General features: G+C 49.6%; 1 protein-coding gene across 2 annotated transcripts in view; it reads left to right on the plus strand.

Moving 5' to 3' along the window:
- The window catches only part of XDH (xanthine dehydrogenase), a 62794-nt gene extending 41127 nt beyond the window's left edge, over positions 1-21667 (plus strand). For both annotated transcript variants that reach the window (XM_080814147.1, XM_080814148.1), the window contains exons 21-36: positions 50-174; positions 504-637; positions 1048-1135; positions 2287-2373; positions 7187-7378; positions 7572-7717; positions 8470-8551; positions 9102-9197; positions 10530-10658; positions 11316-11390; positions 12779-12831; positions 14539-14653; positions 15435-15500; positions 16184-16372; positions 17891-18067; positions 19713-21667. In XM_080814147.1, coding sequence (XP_080670273.1) covers positions 50-174; positions 504-637; positions 1048-1135; positions 2287-2373; positions 7187-7378; positions 7572-7717; positions 8470-8551; positions 9102-9197; positions 10530-10658; positions 11316-11390; positions 12779-12831; positions 14539-14653; positions 15435-15500; positions 16184-16372; positions 17891-18067; positions 19713-19763 — 1805 coding nt within the window. In that variant the 3' untranslated portion in view covers positions 19764-21667. The remainder of the gene's footprint in view (positions 1-49; positions 175-503; positions 638-1047; positions 1136-2286; positions 2374-7186; positions 7379-7571; positions 7718-8469; positions 8552-9101; positions 9198-10529; positions 10659-11315; positions 11391-12778; positions 12832-14538; positions 14654-15434; positions 15501-16183; positions 16373-17890; positions 18068-19712) is intronic.
- The last annotated feature ends 374 nt before the right edge of the window (positions 21668-22041 follow it).

A 22041-nucleotide genomic window follows, 5' to 3' on the forward strand; every position in this document is an offset into this window, starting at 1 on the left:
GTCCTTAAATGAAGTCGGGGTCACTGTGGGGGTCTTGTTGCTCCCCCAGGCGAGGTGTACATTGGTGGCCAAGAGCACTTCTACCTGGAGACTCACTGCACCATCGCTGTCCCGAAAGGCGAGCAGGGGGAGATGGAGCTTTTTGTGTCTACACAGAACACCATGAAGACCCAGGTAGGCATCCTGTGGGTCAGCTCTGGGGCCCAGGGAGGACGCTGGGGAGTGTCAGGCAGACCAGGCGTGGCTGTGTGGGACATGGGAAAGGGAGATCTGGGCTGGTCCAGAAGGGGATTTGAGGGTCTGGAGTGCTGGACCCCAGCACTGCCAGCTTAAGGGCTGCCTGGGTAGGTGGGGGACAGGGGGCTTCTGGAATCGAGGAATGTCTTCACAGTCACAGTAGTAATTAGGCTCATGGATGTTGGGCAGGCTCTAGCTCAGGCTTGAAGTAAGTCCAGATGATACATTCAAGTGCAAGTAATTTTTTTTTTTTTTTTGGTCCACAGAGCTTTGTTGCAAACATGTTGGGGGTTCCAGCAAACCGGATTTTGGTCCGAGTGAAGAGAATCGGAGGAGGCTTTGGAGGGAAAGAGACACGGAGCACTGTGGTGTCCACAGCAGTGGCCCTGGCTGCATACAAGTGAGTCCTCCCTGCCAGCTCCTGGGAAAGAGAATAGGCTGCTTCTGCCAGGAAGGCTTTCTAGATTTCCCCTTTTTAGAAGTAGATTCCCCTTGCTTTGAATTTTCCCAGCCTTCTGTTTTTAGAACTCTTGGGCATTGGGGTGAGGGTAATACCACCTGTTTCTCTGTGTTCCACACATGGACTCGTGTCTTTTCTCCCCTGCCTGGCTTTGAGGGCCACGGTACATCATCTCTTCCCCACCTTGTCCAGCACAGTGCACAGATAGCTAGACAGTGAGGCAGCCCAGCACAGGTCTCTGTGTCCTGGTGGAAAGAGGAGTGTCCTGTGCTGTTTTTAATCCCTGGGACTGACAGGAACGGGCCGTTGCAGAGGCCCTCAGAGTTCTAAACCTCTGATGCCTCCCTCAGGACTGGCCGCCCTGTGCGCTGCATGCTGGATCGTGATGAGGACATGCTGATAACCGGCGGCAGACATCCCTTCTTGGCCAAATACAAGGTTCCAGATGTTGGGGGCTATGCTGGGATGGGAGGGATGGTGCCGTCTCATTGGGAAAGCTGGGGATGAAGATCCAGGAATCCTGGGACGTACTCTGAACATTTTTCATGACTACCTGTGGAAGTTCAAAGAAGAAATAGCCGTGAGAAAAATTCAAATTGGCCAACAGCAACATAGAGGGGTGATGCTGGCTGGCCACCTCACAAGTGATGTCCCAGCATGGTGTTTAGGCCTTTTGCGAGTTTTCTCTGGTCTATATCTGATCTTTGTCCACTCAGGCTGAGTGGCATGACTTTTCAGCAGCCCCGGGGTAAATCTGTCCTGTAGGATGTCCTAATGTTCATGCGTTCACTGCCTGGGGTAAAGACCAGAATGGCTGTTTAGAGCTTAGTAATTTACAATGAGAAAGGAAACTGCCCAGGGCCTGGACAGGCCCCAGTTGTTAGGGTGGGCACCTGCCCCATCAGACTGTGTATGACTGGTCACTTCCTCTGTGAGACCACCCCTTTTCTGAGTCCCTGTGAATAACCATGGATCTTGTCCCCCTAAACATGATCCCAGTCTGCCAGATCCCACTCTGGGAGCCCTTTTCTCCACGAGCTGGCTTTGTGCATCTCCCCTTTGACCTCTTCTGATTTTTGTTTCACGATTGAATTCCTCCAAAGGGATCCTATTTCCCTTATTCCCAAATTCTTGTGGGCCCAAAGAAAATAACTTGGTTTTCTGAATCCCATTTCCTCACTTATGGATGGCTACATAAGGTCAAGGAGGTGAAAGCACACTCCTGCTTGTGGGGGATGTAACGTGGTGTCTGCTGGCCAAACGCTGTAAGGGACGTCTCCAGTATCTTCCTCAGTTTTTCTGCCCGGCCCTCCCCTCTCTGCCTCCTCACTCCCTCTCACACAACTGGAAGCCAGGAGTAGGTAGGAGGAAGGAGGGGTGTGGGGAGAAGGTGTTTGCAGGGTTGAGGAACATGGACTGTCACTGGAAAGACTTGAGTTCTTCTCTGCTTCCCCTGTTAAGCTCTGGCAACCTCATTTTCAGGGCGTGATGTCTTGTTCTGTCCGCTCTCCTTCAGGTAGCCTAGGTGGGAGGGGATGACTCGGGTTAGCAGAGGAGGAGCACGGGTGAGAATTCCCTCTCCTCATCAGGTCGGCTTCATGAAGAATGGGAAGGTGGTGGCTTTGAAGGTGGAGCACTACAGCAATGCAGGGAACACCATGGATCTGTCCCAGAGCGTAAGTGCGAAGCACCCCTGCATCCCAGGTGCGGGGGTGGGGTGGGAGGGGGGGGTGACTGGGAGGTCAAGGGCAGGCCCCACAGCCACCCTGGCATGGGCCTCCTCAGTTCCTGCCTACTACCATGGTGGTAGTCTCCCCAGGGGTCCCCACCCTTGGGTTCCCCACCCTTGGGTTCCCCCCCCCCTTTTGCTCATCTCCAAAGCACAAAGATAATCCTATTACTTTCCTGATTGGAAACCCTTCCTGCTTTTTCCAGATACTTTGCCAAGCAAGCAAAGTTAGTCACAAAACTAGATGCACGGTCTAGTGACATTGCATGTATATGCATGTAAAATTAATGTATGCCTTTATAATATATATATACACACACACATATATATGCATATACATATATATGTATATATAATAGCTATAATGATATGCATGGAAAATCCCAAAATTGAACATACACTAAACAGTGATTGGGTGGGACAAGGGGGGCACTCACTGTCATTTTCTATATAACACATTTTTGTGATATTTGAATTTTAGGGAATGAGTTGAATTTCTTCTTTTTTTTTAGTACCCGTTTCGTTGAAGTATAGTTTACACACCGTAAAATTCACCCATTTGAAGTATATAGTTTAATGGTTTTGAGTCAATTTAAAGAGTCATGCAACCACTATCATGATCTAGTTTTCAAACATTTTCATGGCCCCAAGGTCATCTCTCACAGCTGCTCCTGTTCTTACCCTCCCCACCCCCAGGCCTAGACACCCACCGTCTACTTTCTGTCTTTATAGATTTTCCTCTTACAGTTGATGCATGTAAATAGACTCGTGTACTATGTCATATTTTGTGTCTGGCTTTTTATCTTCAGATTAACGTTTTTAGGTTCACCCCCGTTGTAGTATGCATTAGTCCTTCATTCTTTTCTGTTGACAGTATTTCATCATATGGATAGACCATGGTTTGTTTTCCATTCACCACTTAATGAACATTTGAGTCGTTTCCAATGTTTAGCCTGTATGGATAATGCTACTCTGAACATTCTCCTATGAGTCTTTTCTGTTTGTTTTGTTTTTTAAAGATTTTATTTATTTATTTGTGAGCGGTGAGAGAGAAATCATGAGCAGGGGAGAGAGAGAGAAGCAGACTCCCTGCTGAGCTGGGAGCCCGATGCGGGGCTCGATCCCAGGACCCTGGGAGCATGACCAGAGCAGAAGGCAGATGCTTAACCAACTGGGCCGCATAGATGCCCATCCTATACGTCTAATGTAGACATGTATTTTGTTAATTCTGGAAGTTAACAGTTATTTTTGTGATACTACTCTTTATAATTTTTAGAATCTTAATTTTATAACCATATTAGTTATATACACACAGATTCTTCTTGTAAAAATAAGTCACATTTCAGGGAAAACAGAAGTTCCCATGAATCCCCACTGCCTGTGTTTCTCCTCTTTGCTAGGTGCTAACTGACTCAATTAGAAAACTTCGCACTTCAGATCTAGTGTGAAAACGTCTCAAAAAAAGAAACACATTTAGCATTCTCACCATTTGCAACACATGCCTTTTGGTGTTGTAGGGAAAATCAGGTTGAAAAAGATACAGTGTCTGTCCCCAAAGATCTTAGAAGCTTTTAAATTCAATTCAGCAAACATTTATTGAGTGCCTAGAGTGGCAACATAAAGAAGAATATACGGCTTTGTTTCTGCCCTCAGGAAGTTCCCAGTGTGGTGGGGGAGACAGATAATAAAAGACAAAATGAAATAGAAGTACAAGTTGATAGAGTGCTAAGGGAAAGCAAAAATGGAATTAATTGAGACATACTAAAAGCATCTAGGATGACTAAGACTGAAATAACCAAAGTCACAAAAAGCAACCTGTGGGAAGGAGAGACTATACATGGGGAAGTAAACCAAACCCCAAACGAAACAAACAAATAAAAGCTGCCATTGGTCTCCTCAGAGAGATGAGTTATTATACTTTCAAGAAAGAATAGGATGCCATAAAAATGGAACATTCGGAGAATAAAAATGAACTCTGGTGAATTAAAACTCTGAAAGTAGAACGGTTGGAAGAAACTTGAGCAAATCTCCCTAAGTAAAGAAAAAAATACAGAAAGATCTGAGAGAAGATACGACAAAATTCAAGGACTCATCCAGGAGATCCAAATAATCAAAGTTTCAGAGAGAAAGAATGGAAACTATCAAGAAGTGACTTGGGAAATCCCCCCAAACTGATGGCCCTACAGTTTGAGATTGAAAGAGCCCTTCCAGTAAGCAGCACAATGAAGGCAAATAAACCTATGCTAAGTTTTACATCACTGCAAACTTGGAGAAGCCTGGAGGTAAAGAAGATTTTACAATTTTCAGGAAGGAGAAAAACAGAACTGTTTCCAAGAATTGAAGGACATTGATTGCATTTGCCAGTAAAATGCCTTCAGAATGCTGAGAGAAACTGGAAAACCTGTCTCCAACCTAGAATCCTATATATGGCCGAATCATTAATCAAGGATGAGAGTATAAGAAAGACATTTCAGGCAGGCAAGTCTCAAAAATGTTCCTCTCTATATACTCCTCTTATTTTTTTACTTGTTTAAATTTTTATTTATTTATTTGACAGACAGATCACAAGTAGGCAGAGAGGCAGGCAGAGAGAGAGAGAGAGAGAGAGAGAGAGGAGGAAGCAGGCTCCCTGCTGAGTAGAGAGCCCGATGTGGGGCTCGATCCCAGGACCCTGAGATCATGACCTGAGCCGAAGGCAGAGGCTTTAACCCACTGAGTCGCCCAGGAGCCCCTCCTCTTATTTTTTTGAGAAGATATTCAAGACTGTACTCCAACAAAATGAAGGTGTAAGACTAGGAAAGGGGAAGATGTGGGTTCCAGGAAGGGGAGATTTAATATGGAGAGAGGCAAAGAGAATCAGGGATGAATGTGAGGGAAGAACCGAAGGTAATAGCGGGACAGGGACTCAAATGGGCTGCCCGTTGAAATTGCAGTTAGCCAGAAGTCTCCAGGAATGATTTCTTCTAAAAGATAAGACTGCTAGAAAGTTTAAAGTGTTCCAGCATATTGAGAGCAGATTTCTAGCACTGGGGAAAACTTTAAGTTGACTTAGTAATAATTGCATAGAAAACTAAGAAAATGAGGGGTGGCTCAGTGGGTTAAAGCTTCTGCCTTCAGCTCAGGTCATGATTCCAGGGTCCTGGGATCGAGCCCCGCATCGGGCTCTCTGCTCGGCAGGGAGCCTGTTTCCCTTCCTTTCTCTCTGCTTGCCTCTCTGCCTACTTGTGATCTCTGTCTCTGTCAAATAAATAAATAAAATCTTTAAAAAAAAAGAAAATTAAGAAAATGAAAAAGTGAAGATAATCATTAGCTCCGGGGTGGGGGGTTGCTATCAAGAAAGAGAGAAGTAATCACAGTGTAACCAGGTGATTCAGCTGTCAGTAATGTTTACAGGATGATATCAAACTGCCTATCAGTCAGGTCAAAATATGGCTATATGGGGAGGATGGGGGACAGGAAGGTGATGTGATTTCAGGAATGGGGGTTAGGCAAGAATGATACCCCCTTTTCTATAACAAGAAAGCAATATAAGAGTCTATAACTGGGGCGCCTGGGTGGCTCAGTGGGTTAAGCCTCTGCCTTCAGCTCAGGTCATGATCTCAGGGTCCTGGGATCCAGCCCCGCATCGGGCTCTCTGCTCAGCAGGGAGCCTGCTTCCTCCCCCGCCCCCCACGCCTGCCTCTCTGCCTACTTGTGACCTCTGTCTGTCAAATAAATGAATAAAATCTTAAAAAAAAAAAAAAAAAAGCTTTGAGTTAATATACATAAAAAGAATTCATCAAGTGACTACAAACATTTAAAAAAAAAAAAAAGAGTCTATAACTGAACACATCGAGAAGTTTCAATGTAGGGGTGCCTGGGTGGCTCAGTTGGTTAAGCAACTGCCTTCGGCTCAGGTCATGATCCTGGAGTCCTAGAATCAAGTCCCACATCGGGCTCCCTGCTCAGCAGGGAGTCTGCTTCTCCCTCTGACCCTCTCCCTTCTCATGCTCTCTCTCACTTTCTCTCTCTCTCATAAATAAATGAAATCTTTTTAAAAAAGTTTCAGTGTAAGGCATTATTGGAGATGTGGAAGTTAGCGTGTAAGAGCTGATCGAATGAGCTGGGAGAACTCTACGTGGACTAGAAGGGAGGACAGGGAGGGCTGCTATTCTGCACAACACAAACTTACAGAAATATTTGACTCTTTAAGCTGTTTACCATACAACTCTAATGGGAACACAAATTATGTAAAATCAATTCATCATAAGATCACCTATTTTTTTTTTTTTTTTTTTGAAGAGGCAAGAGAGCAGTCCTAACTGGAGAGTCTGGGAAGGGCTTCCCCAGGGAGGAGCTGAATGGGGATGTTAGTAGGTGGGTGAGGTGAGCAGAGGCTATCAGGTAAGAGGAACATATAGTCATCAGAAAGGATAAAAAATATGCTTGAAGAAGGCTGTAAAGAATCTTGAATTCCACGCGGAGGGATATACAGACTTCACTCCAAAGAGAGTAAGTGGCTTTTTTAAGCAAGTGGTCGACCTGAAAGGACCGTGTATTTTTGTTTGAGGGTTAGGTGAGAGGGTGGAGAGACACAGATGCCGGGAGCCCAGGAAGGAGTCCTGTGTTGCATACCCCCTGGTATGCAAGAAATATCTTGGACCCGAGGAGCCAAGGGGGGCTGGGAAAGACAGAGGGGGTGCAGCCCTTGAAGTCCCTTTTTTGAAGTGCCAATGACATCGGCACACACTTCTCTCCCATTTTGGTTTCTTCTGCTGCAGATAATGGAACGAGCCCTATTCCACATGGACAACTGTTACAAAATCCCCAACATCCTGGGCACTGGACGGCTTTGCAAGACCAACCTGGCCTCCAACACAGCCTTCCGGGGATTTGGGGGGCCTCAGGGGATGCTCATTGCTGAGTACTGGATGAGTGAAGTCGCTCTGACCTGCGGGCTGCCAGCAGAGGAAGTAAGTCAGCCGGGAGTTTGGTGGCGCGGGTCATCCCTACTTTGAGGGGACAGCGGTTTTGTGTCTTGGGCATCTCCTGGTGGGGGGCAGAGGAGAGGCACGTGCTGTGGAGGGGGTCAGAAGCTTACCCTGAGTTTGCAACCCCTTCATCCATTGCCACCAGCAAGCCCTCAGTGTCTCTCTCTTTGCAAAGGTGCGGAGGAAAAACCTGTATAAGGAAGGGGACTTGACACACTTCAACCAGAAGCTTGAGGCGTTCACCTTGTCCAGGTGCTGGGATGAATGCCTAGCCAGCTCTCAGTATTATGCCCGGAGGAGTGAGATTGACAAGTTCAATGAGTAAGCACGGGGAGGGGAGGAGTCCGATGTTCTGGGGATCTCTCGGGTCTCATATTCTGCAGCCTCTTGGCTGAGTTTGGGGCCCCTTTCATGGCCATCTCTTTAAGATCCTAAAATGATGTTGAGCCTGGGGGCAGATGGGCTTACAGCCGGCCCTCAGCATCCTAGCCCATCAGTATGGTCCGTCTTTACATTCGCCCACCTTAGGGGAACGCCAGCCCAGAACCCCGAACACCACAGTTACACACCTGCCTCCGACATGAATCTGTAAATAGGACCTTGCTGTCACTCCATCACTTGGGCCTCGGTTTCAACATCTGTGAAGTGGGGATAATTACACTGACTCTGTTTCCTCACTGAGTTACCCAGAAAACCAAATAGAAAGCACAGGGAAGGTGTTACCGGATCATCACCAAGGTGTGACTCAGTTCATCCCTGGGACAGTCACAGTCCAAGATCACCAGGGCACACTGACCCCATTTGAACTCCACTCTGGGGGGAAGTGATAATACTTCTAAGTCCAGGCTCTCAGGGGTGGGCCCTTCTTCAGCTGCACAGAAGGACCCAGAACCCAGATCTGACCTTTCTTATTTGGTTTACCCAACTGAGGCACAACTCAGTTATGGTGAACACTATGTGGACTGTTCCCAGGATGCCTTGTTCCAATTTTGCAAAAATGTTGTCTGATACCATGTCTGAGCTGACATAAACATGGTAGAGAAAGTTCTATGAGAATCTTCCTTTTTCTCTAGGGAGAATTGTTGGAAGAAGAGAGGATTATGCATCATTCCTACCAAGTTTGGAATAAGCTTCACTCTTCCTTTTCTGAACCAGGTAATTGCTTTATATAATTTTGTCCCTCTGCACTGGGCTGGGGCCCCATTTCCCCCTCTGTCTGCTGTATTGCAAAGGAAGGGTCATTGTCACTGGTAACAGAGCTGAGTGGAGGGGCTCTCTGCTGTTTAAATGAAGTTGAACTTGCATATTCCTGTTTGTCCAGAGTGTCACAAGTCAGTGAGGGCAGCATGGGACTCAGAGATCTGGGATCAAGTTCTAGTTCTTCCTCTTCCTGGTTGTAGGACTACAGAGAGCTACTCTGCCTTTCTGATCCTTAGCTTCCTCTGTAGAGTGAACACAAAGACATTTATCTGACCTCCTTCTTTCTGAGGATGGGAGACATGTAGAGGAATCAGAAAATGTTGGCAAACTGTTCAAGGGCTACATGATTAAATCACGAGATTGACAACCGCTGCAGGTTTTGTCTAAGGTTTCTAACCAAAATGCTGCCTCTGGTTTTCTTCCTCCTGGGATCCAGCCCCATCAGTCCCAAGCCTCACGTCTGGGTTGAATTTACTGAATTTTGTGTTTGGTATCCTTCCCTTAGGCAGGAGCCCTGATTCATGTGTACACAGATGGCTCCGTGCTGCTGACCCATGGGGGCATGGAGATGGGCCAAGGTCTGCACACCAAGATGGTCCAGGTGAGTGGTATGGACACTGGGAGCCCTCTCTGGCCCCGCAGCTCCCGGGGGGTGGGGGAGGGTGTGGTGAGGTGCTGAGCGGCGGCGCACCGCACAAGCAGAAGAGGCCCCAGCTCTGGCCAGGCTCTGCCGTCTGTTTACATGTGGTCTCGGGCAAGTCTTCTCCCCTCCTGGCCTTTGTTTCCTCATCTGTGCAAAGGGCTTGGCCAGGTAACCCCTAAGGTCACTTCTGTTGCCAGCGTTCTAGGGCTTTATGATTATGTTGGTTGCAAGCTCCTAGGGGAGCTTCCCAGGAGTGATCAGACACTGGTCCTTCTACTCAGAGACAGAAAAAAGAGGCATAGGTTGGCAGGTCACAGTTTTCATAAGCAAAGGGGACTTACATCAGAGGGTTGCCTTGGGAGGCGGCAAGATGAATGATCTCCACCGAATCTTAAAAGTTTATAGAGAGAGAGGCCTTAACTGGGTTTGGTCAAGGTCATGCGCAGGTGCTCTCAATGCCACATCATCATCCTTGGAGCAGCCTTTGGGAGCAGGAAAGGCAAGTGGAACCCATATTCCAAGGACGGGGGAGGGGTAAGGAGCTTCCGGTGCACCAGGTCCAGCTCAAGGCTCAACTGGGGGTCACATCTTTTGGATGTGCCCTCGCCCAACTGTGAGTAAGTGGGTGTGTTGTGGGTATGAAGGTAACCAGTTTCCCCCACACAGTGGAGCTCAGATATTGGAACTGGATTAGAGTTGGCACACCTGCTTGGCTCACCGACTAGCCAAATTAAATTAAAAAAAAAAAAAAAGCCAAGTTTAGCTTTAAAAAGCACTGTGAGTTACCATTGGGTTTACAAATTTTTATTTATTTATTTTTTCAAGTTCCAAAGTTTGTTGTTCATGCGCCACACCCAGTGCTCCGTGCAATACGTGTCCTCCATAATACCCATCACCAGGCTCACCCAACCCCCCAACCCCCTCCCCTCCAAAACCCTGTTTCTTTCTCAGAGTCCACAGTCTCTCATGGTTCGTCTCCCCCTCCGATTTCCCCTAACTCACGTCTCCTCTCCATCTCTCAATGTCTTCTGTGTTATTCCTTATGCGCCACAAGTAGGTGAAACCATATAATTGAATCCCTCTGCTTGACTTATTTCATACAACAAAGTCACTCCATAAAGTTCTGCTTCAAACTCAGACAGGTATGAGAACATCCCAGTCTCAATAGGATTATAGTTTATAAAATTATTTTGTTGCCTGCAAGAGTGAACCTGAGTCTGTCTTGGGGCGAAGGCAGCCAAGCCCCATGCTAACCCCTCCCTGAGAACGTGATGTTGTCTTTTTTCCCAGGTGGCCAGCAGAGCTCTGAAAATACCCATCTCTAAGATTTACATCAGCGAGACGAGCACTAACACTGTGCCAAACACCTCTCCCACGGCTGCCTCCGTCAGCGCCGACATCAACGGACAGGCTGTCTATGTGAGGAGCCTGGGCAGCCCCCAGAGCTGAGGGCCAGCCCAGGGTTCTGGGCCCAGAGAGCCCCCTGGGGTGGGAGCTGGAATGGTCCTTGTTGGCTCTTTGGCATTGGCTGTCTTATCCAGGAGAATGCTGTTCCTCCTGACACCAAGCTGAAAGAGAGGCCTGACAGCCGAAATCACTTCCATCAGAGCCAAGAAGGTTGAGTGTAGGATGGGGAGGAGATTTGGAGGGTCACAAGGAGCATTCTGGAAAGATATACTCCTCAGTGTTAGAAATGATCAAAAGACTATGGACAAGATTGGAATTGGATTTGGGGGTTGGCCAGGTCAGACCCACTGGCTTCTCTTTCCACGTGGAAGATGTAATTAAGAAAAGCGTTTGATGGGAGAAGTCATCTCCTTTGGGATCCCTCAAATATTTCATCTGTAGCCTAAGAACTGGGTGTTCTCCCACAAAGGCCAATGCTGGTCTCTTCGATGGGGTCCTATGGCTTCTATCCTGGGCCTCAGTCATTCCTGAGAGGGTGGCAAGGCTGTCAGAATGGCACCATGGGCACAGCATTACTTGGAGTTGGTCCTGCGGAGGCCCTTGGGCTTTTGCCTGGGCCAGGAAATGCAAAAGACTAATGTGTCTGCTATGCGGTGGATGTGTTCTTAGGAAGCTTGTCAGACCATCCTGAAAAGGCTGGAACCCTTCAAGAAAAAGAATCCTACTGGCACCTGGGAAGACTGGGTAAGTCTGAGCTGGTCCAAGTTGCTTTTGAAAATGAGAGACATTGAAGGCAGGCTGTCTGTCCCTCCAGCAGGAAGAGGGTCACGATCTCATCACAGGCGGAGAAGCTGAAGTGATGGGTATGGTTTCACAGGACAAGTAAATGCTCCACCTTGCTGGGCCCCTTTTTCTGTGGTTTTCATAGTTGAGGGAAGTCACCTGAGGAAAAATTTTGATCCAGGATCTTGACAACCCTGTGAGGACTGGGAGATGGGCTGCCCTGAGCCTTGGAAGGTGGGGTGACTGCTCAATGGGCCTGACTCTGGGCCTGGTTCCACACCCCACTCATTCTCAGTCTTGATGAGCCTGGTTTTCTTCAAACCTCCTGCTGTGGGAGGGCTGCCCCTAGCAGCACGTCCCCTTCCAGCTCTGGAGTCCACCGAGGCTCCAAGACATTTCCCAAGAGTTTATATCATTCCTGTGGTTTTTAGAAGTCACAGGCAAGCACTCATAATAAGAAGGAGCCCAGTTCTCTGGGTTCTGGTTTGGAGGCCTGTGTGTCGGGGACCCTCAGAGAGAAGCCACAGGGAGGTCTCTCTCTGGAGGGAAACTTCATCTCTTCCAACAAGTGGACACCTCAGTGGCAGCCCCACTTTATCATCTCCCAGCACTGGGGTGGGAAAAGTGGGCACAATGGTAACATACAGAGGGAGCCCACGCATGACCCAGTCAGACAGCACACGCTTCCCTCGAGAGACCCAAAGAAAACAAGCTATTTCTCTCAGACCCCGTCCACTTCCCTTCCCACACTCACAGATACCACACATGTTAATACCACATGAAACTAGGTTGATCGGGGTAGTTTGGATTTCCGCACGGAGACATGGAGAGGCAAGCTTGAGCTGGGCGTTGAGGGAGGGAAAGGATTTGGGCAGATACAGTGGAGGAACTGCACGAACGAAGGTGTAGAGCCGTGGGGACGCCGAGGGGCTGGGAGAGAGCTGCCCCTCGAGTCTGGCTGGCGTGGATGTGTGTGAGACCTGAAGGCAGAGAGAACCCTGGGGTCCTGAATGTCAAGCATGTTCTTTGAAGATGATGGGGGGACTAAGCTCTAGGGCTGGGGAGTGACGTGGGCAGTAGATCGAGATGCTCACTGTGGTTGGGCTGGGCTCCCAGGTGGCCTGGGGAGGCTCCTCAAAGGGCAAAGATCAGCTGAGAGGCTGCCTTAGCCCGCAGGCATCCTGTGCCCTCTCCTCACACAGGAGTGTGAGGCAAAGCTTTGGGGGGTGGGGAGAGCCGCTGGTACACAGACCTGGTCTGAGGAGGGTGAACCCGTGAAACCTCAGTGCTGGGGCAGGGATCCTGGAAACCATGCTAAGCCCTTCCCGTTGTCTCTCTCCTCTCCTCAGGTCTTGGCTGCCTACGTTGACGCAGTGAGCTTGTCTGCAACCGGGTTTTATAAGTAAGTCTGAAGCTGGTCTCCCCCGCCTCACCATGTGTTCTCATCCTAACCTCTGAAGTGTCCCTCAGCACCAGACGCTCCCAGCCTTCGGTCGGGAGAGAGCAGTTCCCCTGAAACTCTAATCTCTTCAATGGACTGTGGCTCATTTCACTCTGAAGATGCGCTAAAGTGCCCGGCTTCGCCAATCTGTGTGCCAAGGAGGCAGAAGCATGAGCCGTCATATCCTCAGACCTGTGCTCTGGTTCTGGTCTGGAAGCGGCTTCTTGCGCTTGGAAAGATCGGGGATCTCACTGGGCCTGTTTCCTCATTAACAAACTAGTGGGACCATCCCCAGCCACTCCTCCCTTGGGGTTCTCCTAGAACCTGGGGCTGAGTTACCCGCATCCCTTCCTCTGTACCACGCGTCGGATTTCTGCATGGAGGCTTTCCTTGGAAAGAGCCACGGGAGGAGTTACAGCCCGTGGTCTGGTTTCAAAATGCAGACGTCAGTGGCGCTGAAAGTGAGATTCGGAAAAGAGCACATACCTTCTGCTACTTTGAAATTCAGTAGCAACACGAAGAGCTAGAGACCTCGCCAATCTGATTCCAAGGCTGTAAAAAGATGCAATTCCAAGGCTGTAAAAAGATGCAATGATATTTCCTACCGGCCGTAATGTTCCAGCTTTCTCTGGGAAGTTTAACTAGGACCTTTTCTTTCGCACATCAATGGGTTTGGAGAAAAAGTTCAATATGTATTTTAGGCAAACAAACATTTTGCCAGTGCCCCCGGGTTTCGAGATACTTGACTTGCGCAAACACGCACATGTGCGGATTTTCTCAGAAGTTCTTGCTTCGTTTTCAGGGTTGATAAAACTGGGTGATATAAAGAACACCCAAGTGAAGACAGTGAAATCCAAGGTCAGAGAAGGTGGCAGGTTCTCCTGGGAGAATCCTTTCCCCTCAGCTTGGCTCTGGTTTTGCGTGCATGCAGACTCCGATCCCTTCAGCTCACGATTTTCTGTGTCATGAATAAAAAAAACATAGGTGCGGGAGACTATAAACTCCAGGTGTGAGAAGACGCACACACACGTATGACTCATGTGAAATTGGAATTGTGTAAGATACTCAGGATTAAGGAAGAAAAAAAAAATATAAGAGAGCATCTGCTTTTATCGGTAACACTTTCCTCAAATCCTTTGTTGGAACCAAGAAGGGGCCCATAGCCAAGGAATCATGCAGGCAAGTGGTTCCAGGTGCACCCAGGCTGAGGGAGCTGCTGACCTCAGCTCTCACCTGGAGAAAGGTGAGCGGCCCAGGAGGCAGCACAGGCCGGCTCTCTGGTTCCTAGACCTGGAATACCAGCTCAGCAGATCCTTTGGGAGTGTAGCCTTCGTGTCTTTCATGAGCTTGGGCAAGTGTGTCCCGTTTCTACCACGTAGAGGCCAGCATCCTGATTCTATATGCCACTCAGCTGTGCAGAATGATTCTCATAAGAGCCTTGGGCACAACTGAGCAGACAGGAGGCGGAAAGCTCTGGAACACCCGGATTTCATTAACAGGTTCAAAATATTAAAAGCACGTGGGCTTTTATGAAGAACAGCTGAATGAAAAAAAAAAACCTTTGGAGCCTTAGGATTTTGTGGGTCAAGCTGTGTGTGTGTGTGTGTGTGTGGTGAAGGACAATGCTCATCTTACCACGTGTGCAATGATTTCTCCTCTCTCTCCCAGGACACCCAACCTTGGCTACAGCTTTGAGACAAACTCAGGGAACCCCTTCCACTACTTCTCCTATGGGGTGGCTTGCTCTGAAGTGGAAATTGACTGCTTAACAGGGGATCACAAAGTAAGGGGTTTGCAAAACCTTTGTACTAAGTTAGGGGGAAGGGAGGAGAAACGAGCGACTTGCAAACACTAAGAATACACTTTCTGGCTTGGAAAATAATGTCTGACATCACAGCCTGGCAGACTTCCTAAAAAGGACCAGCGAGCAAATATTTGAGGCTTTTTTGGGCCCCCAAAGACTCTGCTTCACCTCCTCTGCCCCCTATCACGGAAGCAGGAGAACAACCCCAGACGAACGCCAACGAACGGGCATGGCCGTGTTCCCCTACGAGGCGGTTTGTGCACACTTGACTGTGAATTTCACATAATTGTCATGTGTCACGCCATATTCCTTTTATTTTTGTCAGTCCCTTAAAAAGGCAGACACCATTATGGCTCACAGGTTCCCCCAAAACGGGACTCAGTCTGGAATCAGCCCGTGGAACGTAGTTTGTTGTCCCCTTCCTGACACGATCCACCCAGACTCGGGTTCAGAGCCCAGGGACCTGGGAACCAGCCTTCCCACTCACGCGGAGGTGTGCACACGTGACTCCTGATCACAGCCGAGCGTAGCCACCGCCATCCCCTGCCCAGCCTGTCCCAACTCAAACCTGAGCATTGACGATGCCAGTGCAGACTGGCAGGGCCACGAACACCCTGCCGGAGTGCGCCCAGGGTCCTATGCTTCTGAAAGTGCCATTTGGTTGATGCAGTGATTCAAGGGTCCCCAAGCCCCATCTGTCATCCCACACCTTCCTTTCTTCTCACACTGCGTTTTGTTCTCCCCCCTTCCCCCACTACAGAACCTCCGCACCGACATTGTCATGGATGTTGGTTCCAGTCTGAACCCTGCCATTGATATTGGACAGGTAAGGCGCACGGGTGACCCGGGGGGTGATGGGCTCGGCTGCGGGTGTGTCCCCCTAGTTCCACGGTGCGCAGAGAGGCTGGGAGAACAGACGTGTGGGCCCACAGAGTGTGGCAGGTGCCCTCCGAGAGATCTGTAAGCCCTAGCGGGGTCACTGCTTCTCCTAGAGCCAGGCAGGGCTGGGAGTTCACAAAGCCTGAATCCACCATCCCAGAAATTCCTCCTGTCTTGCGGGGCTGCCCTCAAGCCCGTGGTCCCACTTGGCACATGGGAGTCACGTTGGCCCCCGAGGGACATGCAGCAACCGTCAGCCTGGGAGCCCGCTTCTCAGCTCCGAGTTGCCATTTCCGCGGTGGCAGCGGGGGGCGGGGGGGGGTCAGCTCCACCCCCTCTGTGGTAGATTTTAATGAAAAATTATGCCTACCATGGTATGAGTCTTCTGGAATCGCTGACAAGTTCTAAAACTAATCTCTAGTGTTGATGCCTTCTCCCTGCCTACCTCAGTGCCTGTCGAAGGCCCAGAGTGATCCCAGGCTGGGCGGGGGCCATGTAGGCTGTGGAGGGCTGTTTTCTACTCCTTTCCGGGCACTCCAGGTGAGGGTTGGTGCCTGATGGGGCAAGCTGTATATGTCCTTGGTGGGGGAGGGGGAAGCAGAGTGACCGTGCTTTCTGTCTGCCTTGCAGGTGGAAGGCGCCTTTGTGCAGGGCCTCGGCCTCTTCACCCTGGAGGAGCTGCACTATTCCCCAGAGGGGAGCCTGCACACCCGTGGCCCCAGCACCTATAAGATCCCTGCATTTGGCAGCATCCCCATTGAGTTCAAGGTGTCCCTGCTCCGTGACTGTCCCAACAAGAAGGCCATCTATGCGTCCAAGGTACCGTTGCCCTGGGTCTGTGCTGCCTTCTGGTCTGCACGGTGGGGGGCTGCGGGGGGAAGGAGGGGCTCCACCACAGGTCTGCTGGTGGTTGGTCTGGAAGGACCAGAGGGCTTGACACTAGCTTTGGTGAGGATGGCAGAAGGGTGGGCAGTCCCTGCCCGAGAAAACAGAGCTGGGATGACACTACTTGTGTGTGGTCAAAGCTAGCTCCTTTGGCTGCACTCAGAGGGATTCCTTAATCCGGTCCTGTAGGTCGAAGCCTGACCTCCACCTATGTCTCTCGTGTGCATTTTGATGCTTGGTCCTAAAGATGATCCCACAGATACCCCCTCCCCGCGTTATCCCACAAGAATAGCATATTCATTGCAGATCGGGCAACACCTCTGTGCCAACCCTTTGCCCCCTTCAGTGGCTGGCACCTGACCTTAAACTTGATCTGCATGCCTGAAGGATTCTAGCCATCCTCTATTTCCTTGCCGTCCCCAGTAAGGATGGAAAAATGGTCGAAAATCAAGTAAGCTGACTGATACAGTCCTAGATCAAAGAAGGAAGACAGATGATCACTTGTAACCAGTGAAACACATTCATTTGCTCATCTCATGGTTTACTTTACTGTGGTTGGGTCTGGACGCTCTGTGGTCCTTGCCATCGACTTTCACACTTTGACACGTATCGGGCTCACTGCAGATGCAGTGACAAAATGCATTTCTGTGAGACCCATCCCTAGAAATTTTGGTTCAGTAGGTCTGGAGTAAGGCCCTGGAATGTGCAATTTTAAAAGATTTTATTTATTTATTTAACAGACAGAGATCACAAGTAGGCAGAGAGGCAGGCAGAGAGAGAGGAGGAAGCAGGCTCCCCGCTGAGCAGAGATTCCAATGCGGGGCTCGATCCCAGGACCCTGAGATCATGACCTGAGCTGAAGGCAGAGGCTTAACCCACTGAGCCACCCAGGCGCCCCTGGAATGTGCATTTTTAACAAGTGTCCCAGGGATTTTGATGCAGGAAGTTTCTGATCTATGCTTCAGGGGACAAAACAAAACAACCTAATTAATCAATTAATTTATCCGAGAGAGAGAGAGAGCACACAAACAGGCAGAGTGGCAGGCAGAGGCAGAGGGAGAAGCAGACTCCCCGCTGAGCAGGGAGCCCAATGTGGGACTCGATCCCAGGACCCTGGGATCATGACCTGGGCCAAAGGCAGACACTTAACTGACTGAGCCACCCAGATGCCCCTAAAATATAATTATTTAATACAACTTTTAATGGTACATTTTATTTGCATGATGGCATCAGAGAAAATCACATAGTGCGAGTTAAAAGAAATATGCCAATGAGGTTGAGTCATTTCCTAGGGTTGCTTGTTCTAGGCTCCTAAAGGATTCTGACCATCCTCCCTGCCTTACTGGGAGCAACCTGCTGGGGCCAGCTGGGGTTCCAGGCGTCCCCAGCCCTCCGGGTGTGGAGGCTGGGGTCGCGTTGACTGATTCCCTGTCTCGTGCTCTGTCTGTCCAGGCCGTCGGGGAGCCGCCTCTCTTTCTGGCAGCCTCTATCTTCTTTGCCATCAAAGACGCCATCAGTGCAGCTCGAGCTAGGAACCCAGATTGTAAGATGGAGAAGCTTTTCCGGCTCGACAGCCCCGCCACCCCGGAGAAGATCCGCAATGCCTGTGTGGACAAGTTCACCACCCTGGTAGGAGGCCCCTCGAGGGCCCACTCAGTCTGGGGGAGGCTGGGGCAGAGGCCTGAGCGCTACAGAGAGGACAGTGGGATGACAGGCTCTCTCTCTCCACTGGGCAGCCTTGGGTCCGGGCTGCCTTCCCTCTCCCACTGAGGCAGCCCCTCGAACTTGCTGGAAAACAGCAAGAAATCCCCTTCAAGCTGCAGCTTGCAGCTGGGCCTTCTCTGAGGGAAGAGGGCCCCTCAGTGCCTAGTATCACGCACAGATTTCATTGTTTGCCAAGAAGATGAGTGTGACGGATAAACGTCCCCAAGAGCCTAATCTCTCCTGTCCATCCCTGGCACATTTGAGACCTTTCTTTGTGAAGATCACTGTGTGATGACTGCAGAGTCAGGGACAGAAACGGGTGTTAATGGATTAATTAGAGGCAGCACGTTTGTTCTCTGATCGCTGTGTGCAGAAGCGGGCACGCATGGGTATGCGTAAAGACTGGGCGATCTTTCAGGAAACCAGATGAGTGCATTACAGCATCATTGGTTACTACCTTGTGTGCATAGCAGAGTGTAGCTGGGGTTCTGTGGTCATTGGAATCATTTTGGGAAACCTCTAGAAGATACTTATAGTGGACAATGCCTGGCAAAAGGAGACCATGCAAGGACAGTTTCCTCCGCTGTCACCCCTGAGTTGAGCTCCGGTGGGCACCGCCCACATGGGACTCTCCAGCGGCCTTTGCGACAGCAGCCTCCATTGACTTAGCAGGACCTGGTTCTTCCTGCTGGCCCAAGCTGGATTTCCCCCTGGGCATGTGACAGGAGATTTGATAGGTCTTTCGGGGTTTGGGTTTAGAGGTGAAATGGGTACTGAAGGACCCAAAGCATTCCAGGGATGGGGAGGGTCCAGCAGTCTCCAGAGTGGGCAGATCTGCCATCCCAGGTCTCAGCACCAAGGGGGTGGGAGGCCAACGGGACCCCAGGCAGGCCACCCTCCTCTGCCAATAGCTTTAGCTGTGGGGTAAAGACCACCAGTCTGTGTGGAGCTTCCAGACAGCGAGGCGTGCCCATGGCTCCACAGCGACTTTCCCACAGCCCAGAACCTTCCCACCATGGCCACGGATGCTGACAAGTTCCCCAAACTCCATTCCCTGGGAGGCGAGGTGTTGCGTGGCTTCCCGTAAGGTTACATGGGTTGCAGGTTAGCTCCTTGCAAACAGTCTGATGCAGAACTCATTGATTTAATGAGCCCCTCCATAACCAAAGCAAAGATTCCGATCCAAGCCCCTTTACTCTGTTATAACAAACTAGTGATTTAACACCCCTGCTGTGGTTTTGCACACGTAGCTGATTCTAGGGACCAGTCATGCTTTCCAGGACCATGAGTAGCATCTGCGAAGGGACCACTTCTGTATTTGGACACCACCCGCCTTCAGAGCCTCCTAGAGTGCCCACTACACAGAGAGTGCTTTGCACAAATACACGAATGACTGGAAGATTAAGGGGTCCTGCCCCGGGGGTGTTCCCAACAGCTGGGACTGCAGAAGGGTGTTTGGTCTCAGAAGGGTGGTTGGCAGTGGTGGGAGGTGGCGTGTGCGTCAGAGGGGGCCGCGCGTCCTGTGCCGTGGGGAGACCCCTGCAATGAGTGCTCTGCCATTCCTTCCTAGTGTGTCACTGGCGTACCGGAAAACTGCAAGCCCTGGTCTGTGAGGGTCTGAAGAGAAAGCCCCCAGCAGAGCCATCCTACGTAACCCCAGAGCTTCCGCGGAGTGTGGGACACGCCCCGCAGAACATGAGTCTGTCCATGTCGTGGATGACCCTGCCTGACTCGTCAGGACGGTGTTTGGAAGAACACTGAATCCATTGGAAGATGTGAATAGAGACCTGCTTCACAAACTTAATGATAAGCCAATTCAGAACTGTTAGGCCCATGTAACTGATACGCTATTGGAATCTTTTTACATCTGTTTTAGTCATGTATTTACAATAGGTTTAAGAAGTATCTGTACCATATCCTAACTCATAGGCTGTATAACCTCAGGGGCTGACGGTCTCTGTCCCTCAAGGAGGGTGTTCACAAGCCTCCGGAAACTTAAATTCTAAATCCACGTGCCTTCCTCAGAAAGCCTCCCCGTCAAACCAATGAACATCACATTGTAACCTCAGATGCATACTCCAATTTGCAGTGGGACAGTGGGGTGAGATTCAAACCTCTAACCGCCTTTAGGTCATTGAACAGAATGAATAATGAAACAAATTTAAGGTTAATTGAATCTGATCTTGTTAAGTGGCAGAAAATAAATTATTCTATACCATCCAAAGCCAACCAACCCAATTATTGAGCACCCACAATGTGCTGGGTTTCTTTCTCTTCCCCTTTGTATGTTAAAACAAAAGTCAGGTTGGGGCACCTGGGTGGCTCAGTGGGTTAAAGCCTCTGCCTTCGGCTCAGGTCATGCTCCCAGGGTCCTGGGATCGAGCCCCGCATCAGGCTCCCTGCTCAGTGGGGAAGCCTGTTTCTTCCTCTGCCTGCTTCTCTCTATCCCGCTCACCCTAACAAATAAATAAAACCTTTTAAAAAAAATCAGGTTGAAAAATCTTCATTGGAAAGCAGAGTAATTTCCGTCTAGAGATCATGCTGCCAAAATCAAGATCAGCCAGAGGGATAGCAGTCAAGGAGCCTGGGTTCTCCTGCCGGCTGTGTGTCTATCTGTGCAGCCTTGGTCTGTCATTTTTCTTTTCTGTGCTTCGTTTTACTGCAGAATGGAGGGATTGGACTGGAATAATCTCTAAGGCCTTCTCCAGCTCTAGAAATCTATAAATATGCGACCTGAAAACTCCAGTTATATAAGGGATCTGCAGCTATCAGAGGCTTAGCTTCCTTACTGAGATGTACTGTCTGGGCTTCATGAATCCTGCTTAGTTCCTCCCAAGTTTCTGAGGTTGGTAAAGAGAACAGGAGAGGAGCAAACATCCCTTTAGTTACTCCAACAGGTGATTTCATTGCTGTGTGGTGGGGGGTGCATGATGTGGCACTGTCTTGTGCCTTCACTGTTTCAAACACCCAACCTTCTGCCAGATGGGGCCGTGGTTCTGGCTACAGAAAGAGAATAGTGGAGGCCATGCACCTGAGGCTGGTGTTTGATGGCACTGAGCAATGAAGCAGTCAGCGGCTTGGCATGTGAGAAATACTTATTAATCATCATAATCTCAACGAGTGCTAATATCTGCCATGTCATAGCTAGACTTCATTGTTAGAGAACTCACACACTAAACACTCATCTATGCACACATGCACACATGCGTGCACTTTCTTTGAAGAGAGAGGGGCAGAGGGAAAGGGAGAAAATCATCATCAGGCTTCACGTCCAGTGCAGAGCCCAATTTGGGGCTCTGTCTCATGACCCTGAGCCAAAATCAAGAGTCGGATGCTTAGGGTGCCTGGGTGGCTCAGTTGTTAGGTATGTGCCTTCAGCTTGGGTCATGATCCCAGGATCCTGGGATCGAGTCCCGCATGGGGCTCCCTGCTCAGTGGAGAGCCTGCTTCTCCCTCTCCCACTCCCCCTGTTTGTGTTCCCTCTCTCGCTGTGTCTCTCTCTGTCAAATAAATACATAAAATCTTAAGAAAAAAAAAAAGAGTCAGATGCTTACCCAACTGAGCCACCCAGGTGCCCCACACACTTTCTTACACAATTCCCTTCCTCAGAGTATTCTGGATATGCCTGCTGCCTTATAGCATGGTAAGGGTAGAGAACATTAGAAATTGAACTGATGTTTACATGGAGATCCATGCACATCCATTTCATTGACTTTCTAGAATGTTCTAGGATATTAGGGCACTAGCCTAAGACTGAGATGTGTCCACTGTCATTGGTGAGTCTGCAAGGACTGAACGATGACTGTGAATTTTCTTCTGAGCTTAGGAAGAGAGGCAGGTCAGAATGGTTATGGAAATCCATCACTGTGTTATGCTGACGGGCTGTTCTCTCAGACAGC

This window comes from Martes martes, assembly GCF_963455335.1.
Source record: "Martes martes genome assembly, chromosome: 9".
In the NCBI taxonomy this organism is placed as follows: domain Eukaryota; kingdom Metazoa; phylum Chordata; class Mammalia; order Carnivora; family Mustelidae; genus Martes; species Martes martes.